This window comes from Panthera pardus, unplaced genomic scaffold (assembly GCF_024362965.1).
Source record: "Panthera pardus isolate Hobbes unplaced genomic scaffold, ASM2436296v1 HiC_scaffold_6, whole genome shotgun sequence".
In the NCBI taxonomy this organism is placed as follows: domain Eukaryota; kingdom Metazoa; phylum Chordata; class Mammalia; order Carnivora; family Felidae; genus Panthera; species Panthera pardus.
In genome coordinates, this window is record NW_026526991.1 from 103,736,458 (window position 1) to 103,763,796 (window position 27,339).

General features: G+C 48.3%; 1 protein-coding gene across 9 annotated transcripts in view; it reads left to right on the forward strand.

Moving 5' to 3' along the window:
• Window positions 1–1,850: 1,850 nt before the first annotated feature.
• Window positions 1,851–27,339, forward strand: part of IQSEC3 (IQ motif and Sec7 domain ArfGEF 3) — a 111,059-nt gene continuing 85,570 nt past the window's right edge. For 8 of the 9 annotated variants that reach the window (XM_053895004.1, XM_019464884.2, XM_019464889.2 and 5 more), the window contains exons 1-2: window positions 1,851–2,538; window positions 7,094–7,198. In XM_053895004.1, the coding sequence (XP_053750979.1) occupies window positions 1,985–2,538; window positions 7,094–7,198 (659 nt within the window). In that variant the 5' untranslated portion in view covers window positions 1,851–1,984. The remainder of the gene's footprint in view (window positions 2,539–7,093; window positions 7,199–27,339) is intronic. The other variant, XM_053895005.1, reaches the window with a different exon arrangement.

Sequence of the window (27,339 nt, forward strand, 5' to 3'; positions counted from 1 at the left end):
CCCCCGTTCTGTCTACCTGTTGCAATCTTTTCCATCCTTCATAGCTTAGCTGAATAACACCTCTTCCTGATCAGATCACCATAGTCAAACACAATCTATTCCTCCCCTGAGCTCCTATGGCACTTGGCTTGAAGAGCTCTCACAGAAATTTTGATTTGTATTTTAGTTGTTCATGTGCACACCATATCTATTGTATTTGATTATAATCTCCTTGATTATAGAAACCATAAATTTATTATCTATGCTAGGTATAGCCTGCATAGTTCCTAGTACATTACTTAGCAATTAATGGGTGTTTTATGTACATTTGTTGTAGTAATTTATGAATTATTCAGTTCATGCTGATTCATATCTCTGATCTTTTGCTCATTCTGTTCCCCCTTTCTGGAAAATCCTTTCCACTTTAAGTGTTACTTTCTGCAAGAAACTTTCCTAGATACTCCAAGCTGTTGGGCTCCTGTAGCACTCTGGGCATATCTCTATCTTATAACATACAACCACCATATCAAAATTAAGTATTTACTACCTGTTTCACCTACTTAATTGTAAGCTTCAAGAAGCCAAAGATTCCGTCCTAGTCATCTTGATCTTACCACCACCTAGCTCAGTGTTTGTTAGGAGGATGCATTTCATAAATGTTTTTCTTTTTTTAATTAATTCATTTATTTTGAGAGAGAAAGAGAGAGAGAGAGAGAGAGAGAGAGAGAGAGAGAGAGAGAGAGAATCCCAAGCAGGCTCCACACTGTCAGCACAGAGCCCAATGTGGGGCTCGATCTCATGAACCGTGAGATCATGACCTTAGCCAAAATCAAGTGTCAGCTGCTCAACTGACTGAGCCACTCTGGTGCCCCCATAATTGTTTTTCACACAGAATAATCTCTTCAGAAGTTTCTGGAAGCATGAACCTATGACACACAGGGTTTGGTATATTTAGTTCATGTTCATATTAGAGTGGCCAAAATTGTCCTGAGGTCTCATTCCCCAGAGAACACCCAGCATAAACAGACTTCTCACCCTAAGTTTCCTCTTGGCTGAATGAAGGACTGGATGTTCTCTAGGGTCCCCTATAGTTCTATGACTTTTGTGTCTCAGGGAATTCCCCAAGAGAATAGATTGTTTAGTACAAAAGGCGCAAGTGTGGCTTCTCCTCAGAAGGTCTTTTTCAAATTTTTAAAAAATACTTTTTATGTTTATTTATTTATTTTAAGAGAGAGAGAGAGCGGGGAAGGAGTAGAGAGAGGAGACAATCTCTAGCAGGCTCCCTGCTCTCAGCGCAGAGCCCAACGCAGGGCTCCATCTCACGAGCTGTGAGATCATGACCTGGGCGAAAGCAAAAGTCAAGGCTTAACCTACTAAGCAACCCATGCATTCCAGAAGGTGTTTAAGATGACCCCTAACCTCTGGGATGGCTGGACATAGGAAACAGAAATCATGACCTCTCAGAGTCCCATGACTTCCTCGTTTTAAATACATTTCTCTTTCCTTTTGCCACTTTCTCTCTCCCCCGCCCCCCAACATTCTCTCAGTCTCCCTCTTCTTTCCCTCTTTCCTTATCTGCTTCTCTTTTCCTACCCGTCCCACCACACTCTCACAGCACAGGTACATCTACCTCAGCCGCTTTCCTTTTCTCCCCTGATTTATCTATCTCCAGTCTCTCGTTTATGCTGCCCCCGCGCCACCCCCACCCCTCGCCCGACTCCCTCAGTCGTCTCCCTTTTCTCCTGTCAGCCCTGCAGGAGGCCGAGACTCCTCACGAAGCCCGGAGGTGGGAGGGTAGGTGGGTGGGCCCTGGCGCCGCGGTCCCGCCCCTCGGTGCGTGTGTGAATGTCTGTGTGGCCGTGACGCGGCGCCGGCGGCTGGGAGGGAGGCTGGGCCCGCTGGAGAGGGAGGTGAGCGGATCGCTGGGGCTGCTCGGCTCCTGCGCGCCCTCACGCTCCCCGCCGCCCGCCGAGGCGCAGGCAGGGCGCAGGCGGCGGCGGGCGGCATGGAGAGCCTGCTGGAGAACCCGGTGCGTGCCGTGCTCTACCTCAAGGAGCTCACGGCCATCGTGCAGAACCAGCAGAGCCTCATCCACACCCAGCGCCAGCGCATCGACGAGCTGGAGCGGCGGCTGGACGAGCTAAGCGCCGAGAACCGCAGCCTGTGGGAGCACCAGCAGCTGCTGCAAGCCCAGCCTCCGCCCGGGCTCGTCCCTCCGTCGCCAGCCCCGCTGCCCGTCACCCCGGCCACAGCCGCCGCCGCCGCCGCTGGGCCCCAGGAACCGCTCCAGAATCACGGACAGCTCTCGCCCGCCGCGCCGCAGCCTGCGCCGGAGCAGCCACCGCTTCAGCACCACGGACAGCTCCTGGTGCAGCCCCAGCCGGGCCCCAGCAGCAGGGCTCACGCACCCCAGTCTCCCCACCAGCACCCAGTGGCGCCCGGGGCCGTCGCCGACAAGGAGAAGGAGCGTCCCCCGAGTTGTTGCACTGCCGCTGGAACCCTCCTTCAGCACAAATCCCCCGCCGCCCTCGGCAAGGGCGTCCTGAGCAGGAGACCCGAGTGAGTGGGGAAGAAGGGATGGGGACTGTTGTGACAGACAGGGAAGCAAATGGGTAAAAGGAGGAGATAAGGGGGAAACCAGGTGCACCTAAGAGTCTGAAGGACTAGAGTAACCTGAAGTGAAGAGATGAGCAGATGCTTGGAGGCAGAAGTGTGTCAAGGAGATTTGGGGGAAAGGAGGGATTGATATCAGTGTTTGAGAGGGCTGAGGGGATGCTGGAGCAAAAGAGAGCATCCAGACCATTACTGGGGGCAAAGGAGGAAAGAAATGGGTTTTAAGTTATTGGGGATACCGGTTTTAAAGAGGTTTTAAAGAGGACAAGATTGGAAGGAAGTTTTGGCGAAAATTAAACCAAAGAAAAAAGAACAGTTGAATTTTTTTAAGTTAGGAAAAATTTGGAAGGGAGTTTGGGTAGTAAAATTATTTGAATGGAGAGTGAGATATGAAAAAGACAGAGGCTTGCCAAAGAGACATGTTAAGAGCTTTAAAACGGCTAGGGTCTAGGCAGCGTAGAATTGGAATCTGAGAAAATTTAGGATGCAGGGGATACAGTTGAAAAGCAGGTATGATGTGAGAAGGCAGGGGAGCTGGAGGTAGAGGAAGATAAAGGGTGAGAGAAAGCATTTCCCAGAGGAACGAGTCTGGTTCTTTAAGTGATGCAGTGGGAGTCAAAGCCAGGAGTGGCTCTTTGGGGGAAGCTTACTCTGCTCTGACCTGAGTGGGCATCTTTCTTCTGAATCCCCATAGAACTAAAGGGGTGCAAAGACACATCCCATCAAGCCAGTGGAGGACTGTGTTATAGCCTGAGGTCTCAATCTGGCTATAGCTTTTTCCTCTGACTCAAGGAGGATTTCTGTGTAGGGTGGTTGGCAATTGTGGAAAGGGAACAATGATGAAAGGGATAGTTGACAAAAGGAATTGTTGGTATTTGGATGTTTAAATCTTTCTGTTATGGCTGGTGACTGCAAATCTTGTTTCTGCTTGGTTATCTGGTGATAATAGGAATCCTCATGTTGGCTCCTGAGAGAGATAGACTCATAACCCCAGGGAGGGACTCTAGAACCTCAAGCTCTTTACTTTCAGTGTCTGTGAACTAGGGACATGGGAAGAAGAGATGAAAGAGGACTGGAATATTCCCACCTCTGTACTGGAAAGGCCGTGACATATCAGCTTCCTTCCTCTGATTATACAGGTGATGGGAGAACTGCATGGAAGAACAGCTCAGGGGAAATCAGTACCTAGTCAGCACCTGCCCCTGACAATGGTGATGCTAAAGGAAGAGCGGGGTGGGGAGAGGAAGGAGGAGAGCCAAGAATCCCACCTTCATCCAGTCTCAGCATGTTTTAGGTCTGCAGATACTTGTGAAGATTTGATGTATTCCTTAAAAACTCATTTTCTCCTCACATCTACATAGTTAGAGAAGTTGGGTCAGGATATGTTAGCTCACGGGGTAGATTTGACTGGAACCATGGGCTCTTAGGGGTGAAGATCCAGGATGATCTGGCTTGGCAGACGTATAGCACTTGATTCAGGCCCCAAGAAAATGCGGCTTTCTTCCCCAGGTCCCTCAATGGCCCATTTGCTCTTCCTTCAGTTTCATGGTTTTCTTTCCTTATCTGGCATAAAAAGCAGAAAGTCAGTTTTCCCTCAGTGCCCATGGTTCAACAAAAGACAACATTCTTACAAGGTATTGCCTGGCTTTTCCCCCAAATGGGGGGGGGGGGGAAGAACTAGTCCATTCATTTCCCTGGGGGCAGCCACAGTTTCCTGGTAATTATCATTCTTCACCTGATTCTTCTCCTCATGCCCTTTGATATCTCCCTTCTCTTTCACACTTTCTTTTCATCCCTTCAGAGAAGCATGAGCAAGAATGATTTAGTTAATTTTTCTTGGAGAAGGACTTTACTGTGGTCCCCAAAGTAGCTTAGAGAGCCCAAACTCTCCTTCCCAGGTGCTCTTGCTAGGAAACCAGGGATTTAGGAATCACTTGGATTCCTATCCAGCCTCACAAGTCAAAACCAGAGACAAACCATAGTGTCCTCATCTTTTCTTCTCCTTTGTCCTGCTTTTGCTTCCCATAGGAGCAAAACAAAAATAAGAAGTAATTAGAATGGTGGAGGAGAGTGGAAGTTGTTAAAAATCTTTACCTTAGAAAGTTGTGCCAGGCAATAAGAGGTTAATACCACAAGTGGCTCCTTCCTTCCTCCAGATCCTCCAGCTTTTCCCTCTGCTCTCTCTGAGGCTGGATACCAAGATACTTAGAGAGAACGCCTTACCTCCTCCCTGCAACTCTCTCCCTTTGGGTGTGAATCATGGACATCTTGGCTGGCTGAATGCCTTTTGTGCCTTTTGTGCCACTCATTTCTTTCCACGGTTTTGCCTAACTTCAACCTAAGTCCCCCTCCACCCCCACAGAACCTCAGGAATAAATCATTGTTGCTGACTACGTGTTTGGCCCCACCTTGCTTTCTACCCGTGACCCCCATTTTGTATGGCTGTCATCCTCTGCCCATACCTCTCGATGGTGCAGGGCTAGATGCAGCCAGCAGGCAGAGAGAGAGAGAGAGAGAGAGAGAGAGAGAGATCTTTATGGACAGGGTGAGATGAGGAGAAGAGCAGAGCCAGCAGCCCTCTCCCTGGTGTTTCTCCTGGGGAGCTCCCTGCTGAATCAGTTCTCTACTGGGCGTGCTGAAGTAGGAAGACCGTATGGCAGATGAGGTCTTTGGATCATAATTTTACTGAAATCTTTTCTCATTTTTTATTTGTCCTTCTCTGGCCTCGTTATAGTAAGAATGCAGCCCTGGTGAGGTTGCTGAGGCTTGAGTGCGGGTTACAAGGGCCCAGGCATTGTGTTAGATGCATTATCTTCCCACACGGTTTGTCTCTTATCCTCAGAACTCCTCTTCCTGCCCAAATCCAGGAGAGGCAAGAGCCTTGGGGAACCTGGAACCAAGAAATAATGGATCGTTTAATTGTCATCAGATCTGCATTAATATGCAGCCTGGCCTCTCTCCCTTCTCCGCTGAGGGAGATGGGAAGGTGGTGGCCCTGGAGGTTAGGCCAAGGAAGCAATGATGAGGGGGTGAGTGAGTGCAGACATACCATGGAAGAAAGATGCTGGAGGGGTTAATGTTCTTTCTCTGCATGCTTCCTGGCTCTTGCTAAGCTCCAGCCCCCACTGTTTTTGCCTCTTAATGAAAGCAGTGATCTAGCTTCCTCCTCTTTATTTTTTCAATCAAGGCTCACAGCATCTACAGAATTGATTATCCCTTTTCCTGGCTGGAGTCAGAGCCTTAGCCTGATCTGGCAAAGTCTACTTCTTGCCATGGAAGCACATGACCCTCCCTTGAGGCTACTGCTTCAGTGTGACCACAGCTCCTCTGTCTGAGCACATGCTTGCACACCCACCCAGCCATGCATTTAGAGCCGGTGGATCCCAGGGCTTTCCCGTGTTCCCCAACCCTTAAGCAGAGGATTACTGGAGGCTGGGTAAGATTCCTGAATTGTGAATCAAATTCAGCTCCTACTCCCCACCTCCAAGTAGCCATGAAGTCTGGGTGGCTCAGTAGTAACCCCTGTCCTCTCTTCTCTTCCTTCGTCCTTTGTCTTCCTTTTATACTTTCTCTTCCTCACCACTTTTTCCTTTCTCTTTGTCCTTCCTTCTCTCTTTCCTCTTTCTTCTCTCCCCTCAAACTCTTTCTCTCTCCCATATTTTCTTCCTTCTATCTATCTGTTGGTTCCACGTAAGCTGCCCAGGGAAGACTCCTCTACTCCCATCCTTTAAGCATGAAATAAATCTTAGGTCAATTTTTGAGCTCCATGGTATCATACTGACTGGAGGCTGAAGGATAGTTAGAAAGTCATTAGATGTGCTTCTTAGCCTGTTGTCTAAAATGCTGATTGGAGCAGGTGTCTCTGCTCCTACTGAGTCAGGGTTGTCCTCCTGGAGATGGCAGCTCAAGTCTGGCCCATTCTGAGAGCTATTAAGAGACTGTGAAGGTCTGTCAGTCAGTCAGCTGTATTTTATCTAGTGTCCAGTCCATTCAAAACTGTACACCCTGTGCTGGGGAAAAACAGGAAAGAAGCAAATAGACCTTGTTCAACATACATGAGACATATATCGAGAAATATCTAAACAAATATAAGCAGATTGCTGCTGCCTAGAGCCACCCTCTATCAGAAGAGAACAGGGTGAAAAGGGGGAGCATATAAATCATATTGAGAGCCCAGAGAGAAGGTTATCTTGGTTGGAGTCAAGGGTTTATGTCAGGAAGAGTAAGAGCCAAGGGTAGCTGGAAGGAGGACACAGCCTTGAAGATTCAATTCACAGAGATACCTGTATTGCATATGAACATCATCCCATCCCCTAAAAGTACAATCCCCCCCTACCCTAATCACCTCCTACTAGGCTAAACCCTTTCAACAGAGTAAGAAGGGCCTTGATACTCAGAGTCCTTGTCTACCTGTAGCTGGAAGGCCTGCTTTGCTGGGGAAGCAACGAGAAGGTCAGTGCTCACCAAACTGCATATCCTCCTTTTCTTCCTCTACCCCCAGCAAGAAGAGGACTTCTTGCCGGTCAGCTGGAAAATGGGGCCAGAGTGAAGGCTCACCAAGAGGAAGGAGTGTGTGTCTTTTTGCTCACCTAGAAGCCGGCACAAAGTAGGCACTTATAAAGATCCTCTGTCCCCTGCTTGTACAAGAGCCCAGACCACTGCTCTTTCTAGTTTTTCATCCAAAAAGAACACAATTCAAGAGAAACAAGTTACCCCTGCTTCAGGGAAAACCCACTGGGCTCTGTCCTCCTCACAAGCTCTCTGTGCCTTGCTCCATCCTGCTCTGTCCTTCCATATCCCCAAGCCCTTCCCAGGCCCACAGAGTTAGCACCATAAGGGCCCCATACAAAGACATCCTGGAACGTTTTCCTATTGGCCTGAAACCAAGCAAGAGGAGCAGCAGTTGGTTCTGCTGATTCAGCAAATATCTGTGCAGCCTGAGTTTCAAAGGTCACTTACGAGAAAAGGCAGATGGGGTCAGGTCTGGGTGGAGAGCTGATGAAAGTGAGGCTGATATGGGAAAGGAGGGGAAAGGTGGGATCAGCAGTAGGACCTGTGGTCCAGAAAGAGACTTGGATCCTGAATTTAAATCCTGTGTAAAGATTTTTAGACAAACTGACCTTGTTGGGGACCCTCAAAAATTTTCACTGGGGCCCAAACGGACTCTCCATGGCCCTGAACACTAAGCAGCTGCTTAGTAAGGGGGTTCTTATAAGAAGTCCTGGGGACACTCTCATTGCGCCTGGCAGATCCCCAAATGCAAGGCCATCTGGCAGGATTTCCAAGGCTTGGGCGACTGCAGCACCTTCTTTTTCTGCTTCTGGAAAAGCACAAAGTATAGGTTCTCATACAGGCTGGAAAGGGTTTCTTGTTTCCATGAGGAAGGTGGTCACCTCCATTTCAAGGAACATGGGCATTAACAAACAAACAAACAAACAAACAAACAAACAAAGATCAGGAATAGAATGAGGGAGAAATTAGGTTTTTCAGGCTAAAAAGAACTTAAGGAAACCACAGAATCACAGAATTTTCAAGACCTAGGTGGTTAAGAACATGGCCTTTGTGGGGCACCTGGGTGGCTCAGTCGGTTAAGTGTCCGACTTTTGATTTTGGCTCAGGTCATGATCTCACAATTTGTGGGTTTGAGCTCCGCATCTGGCTCCATGTTGACGATGCAGAGCCTGCTTGGGATTCTGTCTCCCTCTCTCTCTGTCCCTCCTCTGCGCTCTCTCAAAATAAACATTTACAAAAAAATTTTCAAAAAGAACATGGGCTTTGAAATTAAGCAAATCTGGGTATGAATCCTGCTCTAACATCTATGAGACTTTACATTCATTATTTGCCCTCTTTAAGCCTCTGCTTTTTTCATTTATAAAATGAGAAGTAATATATACATTGAAGAGTTGTTGTAAAATTTAAAAGTTAAATAGTATCATTTGTTAGTACTGTTCAGGACACATAGTAAGTGCTCAATACATTGTAGTATTTCTACAGATAAAGAAACCAGGGCCTAGGGCCCATCCACAGTCAGACCACAGTGAAAGACTAGAATCCAAGTTCAGGATTCCTCCATCCTTCCAAGCCTGCTTTCCACCTGTGCCCTTTTCTCATCTACCCCTCTACCTTTGGACAATGCATACCCAAGCTATTGCAGATATGAGAATGTGGAGCTTACCCTGAAATGCAGCCAAGCAGGACAAATCCTCTAACCCTTGGTGATCCGTGATGAGGTCCCATGACTTTATAGTTGGGAAATACTTCCTTAAACTCAACTAAGTGTCTTCTGTTGCATCATTGTAAGATTATTTGCACTTCTCCTAAGGAAATCAAAGGGATCTGAATTATCACCCAGTGCCCCATGGTGATAAGAATGACCTTGCCCATTTTCTAAGTGGGGAAACCACAGTCTCATCTAGTATATGAACTTGTCAAGGATTAAAGTAAAGGGTGAGGGGAATGGAATCTGAACCAGGAGAATGCTTGCAACTTCCCTGGAATGAAAGCTATATCCATTCTTCCAAATTCTTCCATCCTGGGGATGGAAGGGTAGACCTGCTCTTTGCTTACCTCTGAGGTCAAAAAGTTGCAAACAACAGCAGAGATTGGCTGAGAAAAGGAGAGTCTGATGTGTTGTGGGATTTGGGGTGGTGGTTGAGGGGAAAGGCAGGGAGCTGGGGGAGGGCTCTACTTTCTCTGATCAAGCCTAGAGAAAAGAGAACTTTCTTAGATGAAATAACATCTAGGAGAAACAAAGAAACAAACAAGCAAACAAATAAACAGAAAAGAGAGTGGGCTTCTGAAATTCCATCCCAGGGTGGTTGTGACTGTGAGGCCACCACAGGCAAAGCCTGCTATGTGTGGCCCTGGGCACCGTGGGGGCATGGGCTGTTATGCTGTTGGTTTTTGTTTGGAATATCCCATCTGGGAGGGTTATGTAACTCTGCAGGACCAGTGTATGTGCTGAGTGGTACCTTTTGTCACCAGCAGGCAGGCAGGCTACTGTGGACAGAGGCCATGCAGTCTTGTCCAAGTCCCTGCCCACACTCTGTGCTGGCATCAGGCCATTCCCTCTGGCCACAGCTGTAGGGGCTGGAGGGCTTTAGGAGCTGGATCAGGGTCCTCCTGCCCTTAGGGAGAGTCAGAGCTGGAAAGGTACTAAAAAGTCCTTTGGTCCAAACTTCTCATTTGGCAAATGAGAAAACTGTGGCCCGAGAGGTGACTGATGCTTCCAGATGCGTCAGTGGCAGAACTGGGCCTAGAACTCATCATCTGGTTCTCCTGACACTATACGGTAATGGGCTGTGGGCGTACAAGGCCAAACCTATGGCGACTCAGGGGACCCAGGGAGGTCTCTGCCTTCAGACTAGCTTGCCTGTGCCAACAACTCCACAATTAGAGATTCCTTACGATACTTCAAGGTTATCCCCCTTGTTAAAATGCAAATTCTCCTAGGATAGGAGAAAAACAACACATTTAGCTATATCAGCCTTCACACTTCAGCATGAAAGAGGTTTTATTTGAGCAGTGTCCAAGAGCTGATTTGATAAGGAAGGAGGATGCCATGGTGGCACCGATTGACTAAGGGACCAGGCATGAGGCTCACAAAAGTTGAAGGGCTCATGGGGGAGGCTGTTGAAAGCCTAAATGATTTTCAGCTCTGCTGTATTTTTCAGGGAACCAGCACTGCTTTGCCTGGATCTGGCAAGCGAAGGGGTAGGGGAACCCATGGCACTCCTGCACTGGCGTGTCTTGGAAAAGTAATTATCTGGGTCGTAGAGGGATACTTTCTCAGTGAGCTTCATGTGCAAGTCATAAGGCAGGAACTTAAGGAGCATCCTGACACTTGGTAATCTCTTTTGATCCTTTTTAGGATCTTAAAATACTTTTTTAGTTGGCAACTCTATTGGGGTTTGCTATGCAGTGGGAACCTGTGGACAGGAAGGGTTAAACAGGAAGGAGAGGTTGGTACTTCATGGGCCTGGAACAAATGGGGGATGAGAGGCTACCTCAACATCTCGTAGGTTCTTGATGAATACTGCCTGAATAAATAAGCTCTTAATATGTACGATCCAGGCCGGCTCAGCAGTTGCAGAGTTGAGGGAGGCAAGGGTATGGTGTCAGAGCTGAAGAAGATCTCAACTGGAGGGGAGGCCCCACAGGGGAAGTAGGTTGTAGTTAAGCCCAATAGCCCAGTTTCTGCAGTTAGTATGCGTGAGAACCTAGATCAGTGGCTTAGCTCTTAAGGCCAGTTGGGGAGTGAGAGGCATATGAGGGCTCCTCCCAGCTAATAGAGCCCACCCCCATAGCTATCCATGAGCATGGAGAAGCCTCCCCTCCCACTGCCCCCAGCCTCTGACCCCAGACCAGTCTGGTCCTGAGCCTGGGAAGCTGTGTTAAGAGTTAAGCATGAGAAAGCCCTTTGAGTGTTTCATCTCAGGGCCACTCACACCACCCCCCTGATCTGCCCTTGGCCTCATCAGAAGGTTATATAAGAAATAGGCAAAAGGTCTATGATGATGGGAGAGAAAGGAAACCCAAACTGTGGCCATGTGTCCAGGTGGAAAGAGAAGAGAGAGCTGGATTCTGGCCAGGAGAATGCAATGGGAACCAGTCTCAAGCTCCAGGCCTCTTTACTCCTATTTCTCTACCAGGCAGTATCAGCTGTGTTGATGGAAATGTCAGGACACTGCAGGGAGGGTGAGTGGATGTGTATAAGGTGTGGACGTGCTTGCGGGACTGAGTGGGTGCAGTTGTGCATGGGTGAGTGGGTTACTTGGGCTGGGGGAAGTGGATCACAACGGACACCATATAAAGACATGCAGGTCTCACAGCAGAACTCAGCGGGTCTTCCTCCCACTTCCCCAGGACACCCCGCTCTGGTCATACTGTCAGAACTCTGGGTTCTATCTCCTTTCTCTGCATGACTTACTTCATCTCTCTTGGCTAGCCAGTTTCTGCTGGGTCTTCCCCTCTGTAAAATGGGGCGAGTCTATAATGCCTCCACTCCCTCACTCTGTTGCAGGTGTGAAAGAGACCTGGCCTCCAAAGGCTGTGAGCTCCTGGGAGGAAGGCTGTCTGGAGGGTGGGCAAGTGCAGGGGTTGGGGATCTGAGACTCTCTATTGAGGTACCGCGTTTGGAAGTTCAAGTAGCCTGCAGCGGTGTGATACATGGAAAGCTGCCCTGTGGTTTTCCCTGAACCTGACTTTGGGTAGCTTCGGCCAGGACCTGGCACCACATGACCTCTCAGGGCTTTGGAGCCATCAGGTCAAACCAGCTGCCTCCCTGCCTCCAACCAGGAATACACTCCCCATCCCAGGCAGAGAGGCAAGGGAATTCCACGATTTCTTCCTTGATAAATGATTCCAATGCACCACGATTTTCATTCAACACATCAGTTCAACCCAGTGATTATTTTAAAGCAGCAACAGCAACACAAACTCTGCAAAGCAGTTGGGAATCTCTTGCTTGTGTCTAGTTTCAGTATTTCCTGTGCACAGTCTGGTCTTTACAGAGATACCCTGGATGCTTCCGAACCGGCTTATTTGGCATCTTTGACATTCTTGGGGCTACTTAAATGCTAAGAGGCAATCAGGGAGGGCCGAGGGCCCAAGGGTATTCCAGAAGCAGGCTGGACTCTGACCGCGAAGTCAGGACCCCTGAGTTCTGAATGCTGTGCCCACCCTCACAGACCCCAAGTATAAGCTTGGTGCAAATCCTTCCCCTTCTCTGGGCCTTGGTTTTTTCTTTGATCAAAGGGGACAATCACTCTTTGCTCAGCTCTTCAACTCTGTCTCCCCTCGATTCGCCAAGTCCACAAAAACGAGAGCTGTTAGGAGGTTGCTGCAGCACGAAGGACCTCGCTCACACGTGAAAAGTGGCTTCCAAATGATAAGAGCCTTAGGAAGGGAGCTCAGGAAGGGGGATAGAGGGAGACTGAATTCACTCTCCCTTTCAAGAAGAAAAATGAGATCCCTGCAGTGTAGGGCGTTCCCTGCAGGTCGGGGAGGTACGAGGTGAATGCTGCAGAGGCTACCAGCTGTAAGTGCCCAAGGAATTTCCACCGGGCTCCCTCTGGATTTTGCATGAAAACCAGGAGCAGCTGGAGGGGAGAGCTCAGGAATCAGGAACCTCTGCCCCCCGAACTCGCTCGGAAAGCCTGGGGAAAGCCCTTCCTCCTCTGGCCGCTTCCCCGGGGGCTTCTCCATGGGGAGGGCGCGTGCCGCCGGGCTTTCGGCTGCGTGGGCGGCTTGGCGAGCTGCTGACAGCAGGATGGAACCTCCGGCCCCCGCGCCGCGCCCCGCCCCGCGCCGAGCTCTGCGCTCCCCCGCGGGGGCGGGCACCCCGGCCGGGGGAAGCCGCGCGCCCCCCCGCCTCCCGTGCGCACGCGCCCCGCGCCCCCAGCCCTCCCCCGACCGGCGCGGCGCCGCTGAGTCACCGGCTCCGGAGGCGCAGCCTTGGCACCTGTGCGTTCGGGCTCGGCCCGGCCCGCGGCGCCCCCGCCCGCCTTCCGGGGGCCTGGCCGCGCTCGCGCTGCCGGCCTCCGCCTGAGGCCGCCCTGCCCCTCTCCCTGGTCCCCTCTCCCCGCGCCCCCGCCAGTCTCTCGAGTGTGACCGTTCCCCTCGGTATCTCTCCGCCCCGCGGCCCCCTCCGACTCAGCCCGGCGAGCGCGCCGCCGCCCGCCCACGGCGTCTGGGAGCGCCCCCGGCGCCACCGCCGCCCGCGCCTTCCCGGGAGCCGAGGGGGAGGTCGGGGGGCCTCCGTGCTGCGTCACCGTGCGGCCGCTGCTGCTCCTGCTGCCGCCGCCCGCGGCCCCGCCGGCTCCCCCCCGCCCCACACCATGACTGCTCCGCACAAGGGTGCGGATCCTTTCCCAGGCCTCCCTCCGTAGGCCCCAGCCCAGGCTGGTGTGAGTGGATCCCCTTTGAAGGGGAGAAGGCGGGGGCGGCTTCAGGGATCCGGATGGTGTCACCGAGGTCCGACATCTACACAGCATCCACCTCCCCTAGCTTCCCGTGTACCCAAGACATGTCGGCGAGAGAATCCCGGCTGTAACTTAGCTTCCCGTGTTTATATTTGTGCTTTATAGGATCACATAATCTTGGGATTCTGGCCCAACCTATGATGAAGCATATGGCTTCATTTGTAGCACTAGGTTTGAATCCTGACTCCGTCATGAGCTTATACTCAGTAGCGACAGGCTTGGTATCTGTAAATGCGGATAGGGATAGTCCTAACTTCATAGGATTGCTGTGGAAATTAAGAGGAAATGCCAATAAAGCACCAAGCAAGGCAAGCGCCTGGCACACAGTAAGGACTCAAAAGAGCATAATAATTGCTGTTATTTTAGGACCTTTGGAGTCAGAAAGTGGTTTTCGAAAGTAGAGCGCTCTTCCTTACCTCCCTGTGGCTTCCAGAGGGTGCAGAACAGGACGACTTCTCCTTCACAATCCCTCAAACATTTGAAGAAGGGTCATCTCTTCCTTTCCTTGCCTTCCTGTCCATGATCCACACCCACCCCCCACGCCTGTCTTTTTTTTTTTTTTTTTTTTTCTTTCAGAAGAACACACCTAAGCCTACCACTTCCTGCTCCACGTGGCTTTGTGGGTCACTCTGTGTGGCCACCTCATCACTGCTTTCTAGAACACAGGAGCCAGGAATGAGTCCTTAGCCCAAGAGGTATGGGCAGACCAGCCTGGGCACAGGGAGCCCCTCCTCACCCTGTACCAGCAGGGCAGGTTCTGGATCCTGCCCAGCTTTGGATGGCACCTGGGAACCCACTGGCTTTCTCAGCCCCTGGCCACAAGTGGGACCTATCAAGTGAGGTCAGCGAGGGCTGAAGGACTCTGTCCTCAGACTTCTGGTGGCCTGTACTTGTGCAAGTGGCTTTCGTTTTAACACCAAAAATGCTGAACGTTTCACCTGGCCCTGTTGGTTTTCATTTTGTTAATTTATTTGTGCTCTTTTTAAAATTTAAATTGCCCTTGGGGCTCCTGGGTAACTCAGTCACTTAAGTGTCAGATTTGGGCTGAGGTCACTATCGATCTGTCGGGTTGCTGAGTTGGGGCCCTGCATCAGGCTCTGTGCTGACAGCTCAGAGCCTGGAGCCTGCTTCAGATTCTGTCTCTCTCTCTCTGCCCCTCCCCCATTCATTCTCTCTCTCTCTCTCTCTCTCTCTCTCAAAATAAACATTAAGAAACTTAAATTTAAATTACGCTTTTCAAATAAATAATACATAGCACAAAATTAAAAAATGCAGGAGTTGATAGTGAAGTGTCTCCCCACCCTGTTTCCAACCCTTCATCCCCATCGCCACCCCCAAAAACTACTGTTAGCAGCTTCCCATGAGTCCTTCCACGGATAGTCCATGTAGATTCAAGCAAATACACACACACACATACATAAATGTTTGTATATATTTGTGTTTATGTGTGTGTGTTTCTTTTTACACAAATGACAGTAAGCTATATGCTGTTCTGCACCTTGCTTCCTCTGCCTAATATCCATTTGGTGATCCTTCCATATTCAATATAAAAAGAGCCACCTTATTCTTTTATAATAGCTGTAAAATATGCCATTGCATGGCTGCGAATCTGAATTCTTTCTTCTTGTCTGCTGAAGTTTGGAAGGCAAGCTCTGGGTAGCCTGCTTCTGTGTAATTCTTTGGGGTGTGTTTTTCTGAGAGGTGGGTGGGTAGGCACACATTACCTAGGAGGGCTATTTCAACTTGGACCTCCATCAGCTGCTGTAGTCTCCTGCAGACATTGGTAAATCGCGGTGGAAATAAGATTCAGGAAGTGTACTTCCTTACCTAAAAAGTCTTCACCACTCTTTTAGCTTGGCTCCCTTTGTTGCCTACGGCCATCAGGATTAGGAGAGCTGCCAGGGTGTTATAATCTCCTTCATATGAGCTGAAGGTGAGTCCTAAAGCCCCACCTCCTTCAGGAAGTCTTCCTGGACTGATAAGAGGAAGAAACTGAGGTTCTCATCACCACTCTCCCTACCTCCCACCCCTGACTGGGTATACTCCAGTCCTTGCAAAGTATGAAATCAATTCTTTATTCCTTGGTTTAAAAGTGCTTGTTTTCTTCTCTACATAAGTGTATATTCATGGCATGTGTGTTCTTTCACTTAACAAATATTTGATTGTCTACTGTGTGCCAGTTACTACTGTTCCAGGCACTGGGGTACAGTAGTGAACAAAATATCCTCAACTCCCTTTGTGAAGCTGACAGACTAAAAACTAAGCAAGATTAAGAATGAAACCATACAGGGAGGGGTGTTCTGGAGAAAAATAAAACGGGGAAGGGGACCTGGGAGTAAGGGGGTTTACAATTTCAAACAGGGGACCCTGGGAAGGCCTCCCTGAGAAGATAAGACCTGAGCAAAAGGCCGGAGGAGGGGATTCTGTGCCATCGGGTTGGGGGGTGGGGTGAGCACTCACAGCAGAGGCAGAGTCCTGGTGAGAGAAACCACCTGGTTGTTCAAGTAAGACAGGAGCAGAAGGACTGCAGGGAGAGTAGTCTGAGGCAACATCGGAAATGTTGGTGGGGTGTGGGGAAGGTGGGAGAGTGCAGGGGTGCAGCAAATCCTGGAAGAGATGCTCACCTGGGATCCATCAGGCTATTTGGAAATGTGTGGGGATCTTCTAGTTGTTACAATGGCTGACAGGGTTGATGGGGAAGTGCTGAGGGGCAAGGAATACACTTAACATCCTATAGTGCACAAGACTGTTGCCATGGTGAAGTATGTTCCTGCCCAAAACACCAATGTTTCTTTTTTTTTCTTTAAAGTTTATCTTGAGAGAGGCAGGGACAGCACAAGTGGGGGAGGGGCAGAGAGAGAGGAAGAGAGACATTTCCAAGCAGGCTCCACGCCCTCAGCGCAGGGCCTAATGCAGGGCTCAAACCCAAGAACTGTGAGATCGTGACCCCAGCCCAAACCAAGAGTCGGATGCTTAACCGGCTGAGCTACCCAGGGGCCACCAAATACCAATGTTTCTTGTTGAGAAACACTGATAGGGTCTTGACGTGCATTGTGATGAGTTTGGCTTTTACTTTCAGAAAAACTGGGTTAAAAGGAACCTTGGCTGCTGGGTTGAGTTTCAGTTGAGAATAGCCTGAAGAGGAAGAAAGCCAGAAGCAAGGACACAGGCAGGACATTGTGGTAAGGTCCAATCGAGAGATGGAAGTGGTGTGAACCTGGGGTAGGAGCAGTGACGGTGGTGACAAGCAGTCGAACCAGCAGTATTTCCCGAAGGATCAATGCGGTGTGTGAGAGAAAGAGGATTTGAGGGTGAGTCCAAGAGTTTGGGCCAAAGTTATTGGAAGGAGGAGATGGGGAAGTCTGGACAGGGAGAGACGAAAGGTGAAGTCTCAGACATGTTAAGTTTGGGATGTAGACGCCCAAGTGGAGACAATTAGTAGGCATTTGGAACGGACTGGACGTATAAATTTGGGATGGCTTTGAAAGCCCTAAGACTGGATGACATCCCCAAGAAGCAAGAAAATACTAAAGAGGACTAGGGATGGAGCCTTGGAGCATGCCAGTTTCAAGAGAAAGGCTGGAGAAGTGTGCGGTGTCCTAGCACAGAGGTGTTTCAACCAGGAGGGTAGGAAGGTGGAGGCAAGCCCTGGAGTAGGGTGAGAGACGAGAACTGCCGTCAGCCTTCACAGTATTGAGGTAATCAGTGACCTTGAAAAGCATAGCTTTGGTAGCACCACGGGGGAGCTTGATTAGTGTGGGTGTAAGGAAGAAGGGAAAAGAGACAAATCAACCAAATGTGAGGTGTGGAACTTGAGTAGGTCCTAATTTAGGCCAAACAACTCTAAAAAGACATTTTTAAGGCAAACAGGGAAATTTGAACATAGATAATGGAGAATTATTATTCATTTAGTTAGGTATAATAATGATCCTCTTATTGTATCTTTTTTAAAGTTCTTATTTGTTAGAAATACATTCTGTCTAAAGTGATATTATTTCTGGGGTATGCTTTAAAGTCCGCCAGCTGGGGCTCCTGGGTGGCTCAGTCGGTTAGGAGTCTGACTTGATTTCGGCTCAAATCATGATCTCACAGTCATGAGATTGAACCCTGTGTTGCGCTCTGCTCTGGACATGGAACTTGCTTGGGATTCTCTCTCTCCCCGTCTCTCTGTCCCTTCCCCTCAAAAATAAAATAAAATAAAATACTCCTGCAAAAACTATTGGGGTAAAAGATTGGTAAAATGTATGTTTGAAATTTCCCTACTAAGAACTTTAAAGGTTGACAGAACAAGAGGAACAGTAGACAGTGAGTATAGAAAAGTCTTTGATGAATTTTCTTATAAGGAAGAGTAAAGTAATGGGTTGATAACTGGAGGGGGACATGGGTTTAAGACAGAAGACCACTCTGGAAGGTGGGAGAAATCACACATTTGTTTCCATCATACAACAGGCGACTATACTTGCTGACCATCTGCCACAGAATGGCCCTTAGCTGAGCCCTGTAGGGAAACTGAGGAAGACTGCATCACTACCTAGAGGGAAGCCACAATAATTTAATGAAAGTGAACATTTTGTCATGTGCTTGCTATGGGCTAGGCACCAGGTTAAGTGCTTTACAGACTTATCCTTGTATATGTGCTGATGACTGCTACAGTGGGGGGTGAGGCCAAAGAGTTAAGGTAAGTTGTCCTAGGGCAAGCAACCGTCATGAGGTGGTGTCCACACCCAGACCCAGGCAGTGTGATTCCAGCAGTTGGTATCTTCACCTCTGCTCTCCACTGCCTTCCTGCAGATGATGCAGTAACAGGTATCCAGATGGCTAAGAGATGCACTCGCCCCTGACTCCGCCCTGGAGACTGTCATTCACAAGGCGGTTAGTGGAGGGAGGGCAGCCAAAGGTTTTTTAAATGAAACTCTCAGGATTCTGATGCTGCTCCCTGCTTAAGAACCATTAGAATAGATCGGCCCAAGCACACTCATTTATCAACACATATACACAAATATTCACATGAGTGCTGTGAATAATTAGACTAGCTGGGGGCTGGGAAAATATTAAAAGATAATGAACTATGCTGTATAGGAAAGAGGAAGGTGGAGAGAGGGGAGCTGAGCACATTATTGTTACTTAGGGATGGAAAAATCTTATTTAGTTGCCTCAAGGGCTGGAGTCATATCTGTATATTCATTTAGCAAATATTTATTGGGCTCCTACTGTGTGTCAGGCTCTGCTGCAGGTGCTGGGAATTCACAGTCAGACAAAGACTCTGCCATCACGGAGCTCATATTCAAGAGAAGACAGGTATTAAACAAGAAAATGACCATATGTGTGTGCATATAAACTCATAAGGACTCTAAGGGATAATAAGGGGATGACTGGGGGGGGGGTAGTTTTGCTAGGCAAGACCTCACCTAGAGATTAAATAAAGCTAGGGACAGAGCCATGTGAAGACCTGAAGGGAAAACATTCTGTGCAAAGGCCCTGGGGCTGGAAGACATGGATGTATTCAAAAAATAAAAGAAGGGAAGGGGGTGGGAGAGATGGGGTTGGAGGGTCAGATGGGGCTTCCAGAGGAGTCTGGGGGGTGAGAGACAAATGGGAAGACATGGGGGTGGAACTTTGAACAGGGAAGGGTGCACTACTGTGGAAAACTGAGTTGGGAGTTCAAAGGGCAGAAGAGGGAGAGCAGTTCAGCAGAGAGAGCCCTAGAATGCCATTCCCAATCATCTGCTATTCAATCATTTATTCTGTCTTTCTTTCAATATCCGTGTGCTAATTTCTGCTATGTGCTCGGCCTTTATGTCCATCTACCACCTCATTTTATCCACACACCCCTGACGGGAAGGTATTATTATCCCTATTTCACAGGTGTGATAACTGAGGCTCAGAGAGGTTAAGGTGGCCCACCCAAGGTCACACAGTAAGGTGGTGTCTTCAAGATTCCCATGCAAGCTTTAGCCTCTCGTACCCTGACATAGCCATCCCCACTCTAGGGGAGTCCTCTGCAGCATGAGAAGCCCTTCCCCTAGGCAAGTCCTGATGGGGAACCTGGCTCAATGTTCAGGGACAAAAAGGTTGGTGGCACCATGCCCATGTGACAGTTGTTTGTGTTGCTGCAGCTCTGAACTTGGCCTTTGGCCCACTCATCTCTGCCATGCCACACAGGACTAGGCTAGAGGACTGGCAGAATGCCACCCACACATAGCCACAGATGGATGATTTGTAGGTCCCCATGGAACATCATATCCTTCCAGGACCCACATGGTCAGGAGGGTTCATGTAGGGGCTAGAAAATCCTTGGGCTCTGTGGTGTGTGTGTGTGTGTGCACGCACATGACTGCACATGCAGAGTTGTATGTGAAAATATGTATATATGTATATGTGTGTCTACATACGCAAGAGTGAATGCATGTGCATTCGCGTTTTGTGTGTGCATAGGTTTGTGTGTGCATAGGTTTGGGGAGTTTCTATTGAGTGTGAGACTTGGAGTATATTTAGGAAACATGTGCATTTTTGTGAGAGTTGTGGGTGTGTTCACAAAATGAGGTGTGAGTGTTAGGGAGTGTGTGCACATATGTGTGTGTGCAATGAGGAGCATGCATGTATATTTATGTGTGTATGAATCTCTGCACTCCCAAGCAAGTGTCTGTAAGCACACTGAGTGTTAGTGTGTAGCTGGTTCCCAGAAGCAGTGGGTGTTTCTGTGGGTTTGTGAATTGGGTTGCAGCACATGAGCAGGGCAGGTGGCTAGGAGGTAGTTGAGGTACAAGATTGGGGATTGGCTGGATGGGGTTTTATGTTTCTGTCTAACTCCAAATCTGACTATGCTATAGAGGGCAAGATCAAGGCTCTTGCTGTCACAGCCCAGAGGCCATCTCTCCTGCGATGCCTGCCTTGGGGTTGTAGGGCAAGGCAGAAGCGAGTGCCAGGATGCAGTAGACAGCAGTGGCGGGGCATGGGGCTGGAGTCTTAGCTGTGTCTCAGGAGTCATCAAACCTCCCTTGGCCTTAATTTCCTCGTCAGGTACATGGCATTAATATTAATATTAATTATTATTATAATTACATAGTATAATTATTTTTACTACCATTATTCACTGGGATTATTCATAGGGCACTCAAAAATGTTACGGTAAATCAGAAACACTGACAAATGCAGCCATTGTTATTGACCAGGATCTGCCTTCACCGTTCCTGGAAAAAGCAGTGAATGCCCACAATTGACTAAGGGTGGGTGAGTAACACTGTGTAGGTGCGCTTCTCTGGTACGAGGCAGGATGTGGTGTGAGGCAGCCTCTGTGGCTGGCATGGGCTCGGTGGCTCCGATCCGTCCTCTCAAGCTGGCTGTCCCCTGTAGCCAGGCACCTGTCTGCCAGGTAATAGAGAGATCTCTCATGAGAGGAGCTGGCGGGATGCAGCCGAGCGCCTGGCTCTGTAATTCCTGCTGAGCCGCCCAGCCTGGCACCGGGAGTTCTGCTGGCTGGCTCCCTACAAAGACGGCTGGACTTCAAACAAGTAGGCTTCAAGATAGGCGACTGAATGGCTCAGGGGTTGCTGGCAGGGCCACTGTGCTGGGCAGGAAGGAGAGAGGGCAGCAGGAAGCTCAGGGGCTCAGAGGAAGCCCTCATGCCTGAGGCCCTGAGCTTCCTGCTGCGTGGAGGGAGGAGGAGGTTGGGGTCCCCTGTCACACTCAAGTGAGAGACCGACTTTCCTGGTCTGAGTTAGGCTTCCCCCAGACTGCCACGTTGATGCCAAGGCTGTGTGATATTAAGCAAGTATCCTGTCTCTCTGAGCCTCCTCATCTGTAAAATGAGGATTAAATTGAGGCAATGTCTGGAAAGGGCTTTGTACAGCTGCACATTTGATAATAATGGTGGACAGGTCTTTGTGGCATGTACTTGGGCTTTTGTTGACATATGTACACATTTCACGAATGTGCATGTTTAATTCCCCATTTTTCTCCAGCACCCTTGGTAATAAGGACTTTATTCACACATTGAGTCAACAAATGATATCTACTGCATGCCACGAGCCAGACTGCATGCCATCCTGGATGGAGAGGCTAATTGGTCCCAGGCGCTGCTCTGCCCTGGAGAACTCTAGTATAGGGAAAGATGTATACATAAACACTGGTGACGCAGCGTGGAAAAAATTGATGGTGCGGCCCACTGGGGTTGGAAGGAGGCTGGTGTGGGAATCCAGAGATAAGAGGGTCCAGCTCAGGCAGGGGCAGGAGCTGAGGCCAGCAGGGCTGGGGTGCAGGCACGGCAGCAACAGGGGAAGGCTTTGCAGAGGTCTGGGTGCTGGGCCCTGGAGGGTGGGTGGAACCTGGAGATCTGGAGATCGAGGCAGCCTGGGATCTCTGGTGGAGGTGTCCATACATTTCACTCTGTTTCCTAATGATATAATTCAGAGATGGATAGGGGCTGTTATTGCAAGACTTTGCATGCAACTCCAGGGCTGGGAGAGAGGAATTCTGGATCTAGGGAGAGCAGGGGCATATTGACGTGGCCAGGCACACTTCTGAGCTCTTTAGATATATTGGTTCATTGAATCCTCATGCTAACCCTTGAGGTAGATGCCATTAGCGTCCTATTTTACAGGTAAGGAAACTGAGGCTCCGGCAGGCCAACCTATTAACTAGAAAGTAGCAAAACCAGACTCTGGACTCTGGACTTGCCGTGGCCTGTATTGGTGCATGGTCCCGTATCGGTGCATGGTATGGACATCGATTTTGACTCTGCTCTCTGCTAAGCATTGCACTAGCATGACATGGGTTATTTTGTTTGATCTTCACAATAACCCTATGAGGTAGCTTCCTTTATGATCCTCCCTCCTCACAGCTGAAAATCTGAGGCAGAAGAAGGTCAGATGATCTGCCCAAGATCTCACAGCCATCCCAGTGGAAAGGTAGGGCCTGAATGTATGTCTTCCCAAACCTCCAGCCTGCTTGCTTTCCATGGGACCATGCTACTTCCTGTAGTTTAAGGGGCCTTGATGGAATTCTTCCCTAGAGTATGTGGCTCCCTCACTGCTCCATGCCGGTGCACTCCTAGGACCCGAGGACCTCAGTTCAATACTCATTCCCCCCCTTACTGGCTGTGTGACCTCAGGGAAACCAGGTCACATCTCTGTTCCTCATCCGCAAAGGAGAATAACTGGCTCTAACTCACAAGGTGGTACAAAGGGTAAAAGATAGGTAAGAAAATGCTATATAAACTGTGAAGTGCTGTAAAGAAGGGAAGAGACAGCAGCACTGTGTGCCCATCACTGTGGTGAAGGTGACTGATGAGGACTGCACAAGGCAACACCAGCAAAAATAACCAAGTGGGATCACATCAGACTAAAACGCTTCTGCACAGCAAAGAAAACCCTCAACAGAGTGAAAAGGCAACCTACAGAGTGGGAGAAAATACTTGCCAAACATACGTCTGATGAGGGGTTAATATCCAAAATCTATAAGGAACTCAATAGAAAAGATCCCCAAACATCTGGCTAAAAAATGGGCAAAGGACCTGAATAGACATTTTCCAAAGAAGACATACAAATAGCCAACAGGTACATTAGAAAAATGCTTGGCATCACTAGTCATCGGAGATATGGACATCAAATCCCCAATGTATCCCATCACCTCATAGCTGTTAGGATGGCCATCATCAAAGAGGCAAGAAATAACAGGTGTGGGTGAGGTTGAGGGTGGAAAGGGGGCCCTGTGCACTGTTGGTGGGGTATCAGCTGCAGCCACCATGGAAAACAGCATTTTCTCAAAATCTTAAAGATAGAACTACCATATGATCCAGCGATCCCACGTTGGGTATTTACTTGAAGGAAACTAAAACTGAATCTGAAAGAAATATCTGCATTCCCCTGTTCATTGCAGCATTATTTATAGGAGCCAAGATAGGGAAACAGCCTAAGTGTCCATCAACGAATGAATAAAGAGTGTGCTGTAGATATACACTGAAATATTATTCAGCCATGAGAAAGAAGGGAATCCTGTCATTTAAGACGACATGGATGGACCTTGAGGGTATTACACTGAGTGACATAAGCCAGACAGAGAAAGACAAATAATGCATGGTATCACTTATGCATGGAATCTTAAAAAAAAAAAAAAAAGTCAAACTCAAGAGTAGCACGGTGATTGCCAAGGGCAGGGGGCTGGTGAAAATAGGGAGAGTTTGGCAAAAGGGCACACCCTTTGAGCTGCAAGATGAATCAGGCCTGAGGACCTCATGTAAAACATGGTGACTATACCCAGGCTGACTCTGCTGTCAGTTTAGCAAGCAATGAACAGGTAATCAGTGGCAGGCCCTGTGCACGTGCATGGGGATATAGACACACACAGGGCCCAGAGTTGGCCATTTGGCTGGAAAATGGAACAACTAATTCAAGAATGGAGCGACTGCCATTTATTATACACTACTGTGGGCTATGGACGAAATTCCTAAAGTATATTTTCTCATTGAGTTCCTTCAACTATCCAGTGAGGTACTACTATTATGATGTCCATTTGAGTGATAAAGGAAGATGTTCAGAGTGGTTAAGAGACTTTCCCAAAGTTACAAAGCTTAGTAAATGGCAAAGGAGCTATGTACGTCCAAGTCCTCCTGATTCCAAGCCAAGGTCTTTCCCCTGTGCCTGCCACCTCCACGAAATGAAAACACTTTTTCAGAAGGGCACTGTGGTGGTCTGAGAGATGGGCTGGGAGGTGGAGCTGCAGTCAGGAGGCCATAACAATGAGCGGCCCCACCCCGGTGTGGCCTTCAGTCTGCCTCATGCACAAGGAGCTTGTTGTGCCGGTTACCTCTTACGACACTCAAAGCAACGCAGTGAGGTCATGGGTTTCACAGATAAGGGGAGAAGCTCAGAGAGCTCAAGTGACTTGCCCAAACCACACAGCTAGACGTCTTTCTGGAACTCGCACCCAGGCCTCCTATTTGGCCGATTGCACATCTCCAGCTCTTTCCGTGGCAGTAAAATAACTTGGGGGCTGGAACCAGGCCTGGGTTCAAGTTCTACCTCAACATCTTCCTAGTGGTGTGACTTTGACCATGTTACTAAATTTCTCTATTCATCTGTAAAATGGGAATAATAATATCTACCTCTCCAGTCCATCATTTCATGGTTATCGTACATCAAGTTTCTAGCAGGCAGGAAGTGCTCAATGAGTAAATGAACAAGCAAGCAGTTATGGAGTGTTATTGGCTCTGAGCTCTGTGGGGGAGAGTAAGGAGGAGAGGTGACCCTTTCTGTTAGGAAGAGAATACCCTGATGCCTTTTTAAGGAGATGTGAAGGGAGATGGGGTCCACTGTTTCTCATTTGAATTGAGTGAAAAACTTGCAAAATCCACATGTAAGTAACTACAAGCCACTTCCTTTCTCTGCCCCTGGCTGCTGGATCATCTGTAAGCACTTGCCTTACTGAGATCTTTCCAAAGCCTTCCGTGGAAGACTGTGCAGTGGCAGATTGCACCAATGAGCAAAGAAAATCTACCCCTTCGTTCGTTGCCCCCATGACTGGAAGAGGGGGTGGGGGCCCAGGAAGAGGAAGTCAAGATGGCACCCTGGTAGGTCTCTGCTTGCAATAGCGCTGTGGTTGCTGAGTTCCTCAGTGACGAGGACTAATAATATCAATAATAGTCATTATAAGATTTTGCATCTGTGCAGGGTTTATTATGTTTCTCCCAAGGCAGTTTCACATTCAAAGTCTTATTGAATCCCTATAATTCAGTGACATAAACAGGGCAAGAATAAGAGCCTCATTTACCATGACTTGACCTTCCAGAGGGCCCACAGTTTTGAAAGGGGAGCTGGGTCTCCAGCTCAGCACTGTTACCGCTGCACTTCTCAGGGGCTCTCGGCCCCAGGCCCAGCTCCAAAATTTCCCCCATTCAACCATCCCCACCCCCAGTTTCTCATTGTCCTAGTTTCTGGCCCCCTGGACTCCTTTGGCTCAGTCATGAGCCATCTGGTCTCTGAAAATCCAATCTAGCGGTTGAAGGAAAGGAAAAATCCGGTGTTTTTTATTGCTGCTTGGAGGGGGGTTAATAATTAGGTGATCTGGGGGCAATGGGAGGAAGAAAGTTAGAAAAGAAATTATTCTAAAGCCTCTTGATGAAGTATCAAGAAGTGAGAAGGGGGAGAAAAAGATTTTAGTCTTAAAAACATCAGCTATATTAAGGCACAATTACATACAATGAAATTCACTGACTTTAAGTGTATGGGTTTAGACAAACCGTCTACAGTTCTGCAACCATGACCTCAATGAAGCTATAGAACATTTCCCTCACCCCGAGGACTCCTTGTTCCCTTTTGCAGTTCACTGTCTCCCTCCCTTATCACTGAGACTGATCTGATGTCACTGTTGTTATATTGCTCTTTCTAAGAAGTCATACAAATGGAAGTCATACAGTGTGTAGACTTTTGTGTCCAGCTTCCTCCATTTAGTATGATGCTTTTTTGAAACTCATCCACGTTGGTGCACATATGAGTAAGCTTGTTCATTTTATTGCTGAATAGTATTCCATTGTATAGATATACCACAATGTGCATTTACTGGTTAATGAACATTTAGGTTGTTGCTGGTTTTTTATTTTTTATTATTATTTTTTTATTTTTATTTTTTTTTATTTTTTAATATATGAAATTTACTGTCAAATTGGTTTCCATACAACACCCAGTGCTCATCCCAAAAGGTTCCCTCCTCAATACCCATCACCCACCCTGCCCTCCCTCCCACCCCCCATCAACCCTCAGTTTGTTCTCAGTTTTTAACAGTCTCTTATGCTTTGGCTCTCTCCCACTCTAACCTCTTTTTTTTTTTTTTTTTTTTTCCCTTCCCCTCCCCCATGGGTTTCTGTTATGTTTCTCAGGATCCACATAAGAGTGAAACCATATGGTATCTGTCTTTCTCTGTATGGCTTATTTCACTTAGCATCACACTCTCCAGTTCCATCCATGTTGCTACAAAAGGCCATATTTCATTTTTTCTCATTGCCACGTAGTATTCCATTGTGTTATAAACCACAATTTCTTTATCCACTCATCAGTTGATGGACATTTAGGCTCTTTCCATAATTTGGCTATTGTTGAGAGTGCCGCTATAAACATTGGGGTACAGGTGCCCCTATGCATCAGTACTCCTGTATCCCTTGGATAAATTCCTAGCAGTGCTATTGCTGGGTCATAGGGTAGGTCTATTTTTAATTTTCTGAGGAACCTCCACACTGCTTTCCAGAGCGGCTGCACCAATTTGCATTCCCACCAACAGTGCAAGAGGGTTCCTGTTTCTCCACATCCTCTCCAGCATCTATAGTCTCCTGATTTCTTCATTTTGGCCACTCTGACTGGCGTGAGGTGGTATCTGAGTGTGGTTTTGATTTGTATTTCCCTGATAAGGAGCGACGTTGAACATCTTTTCATGTGCCTGTTGGCCATCCGGATGTCTTCTTTAGAGAAGTGTCTATTCATGTTTTCTGCCCATTTCTTCACTGGGTTATTTGTTTTTCGGGTGTGGAGTTTGATGAGCTCTTTATAGATTTTGGATACTAGCCCTTTGTCCGAAGTGTCATTTGCAAATATCTTTTCCCATTCCGTTGGTTGCCTTTTAGTTTTGTTGGTTGTTTCCTTTGCTGTGCAGAAGCTTTTTATCTTCATAAGGTCCCAGTAATTCACTTTTGCTTTTAATTCCCTTGCCTTTGGGGATGTGCCGAGTAAGAGATTGCTACGGCTGAGGTCAGAGAGGTCTTTTCCTGCTTTCTCCTCTA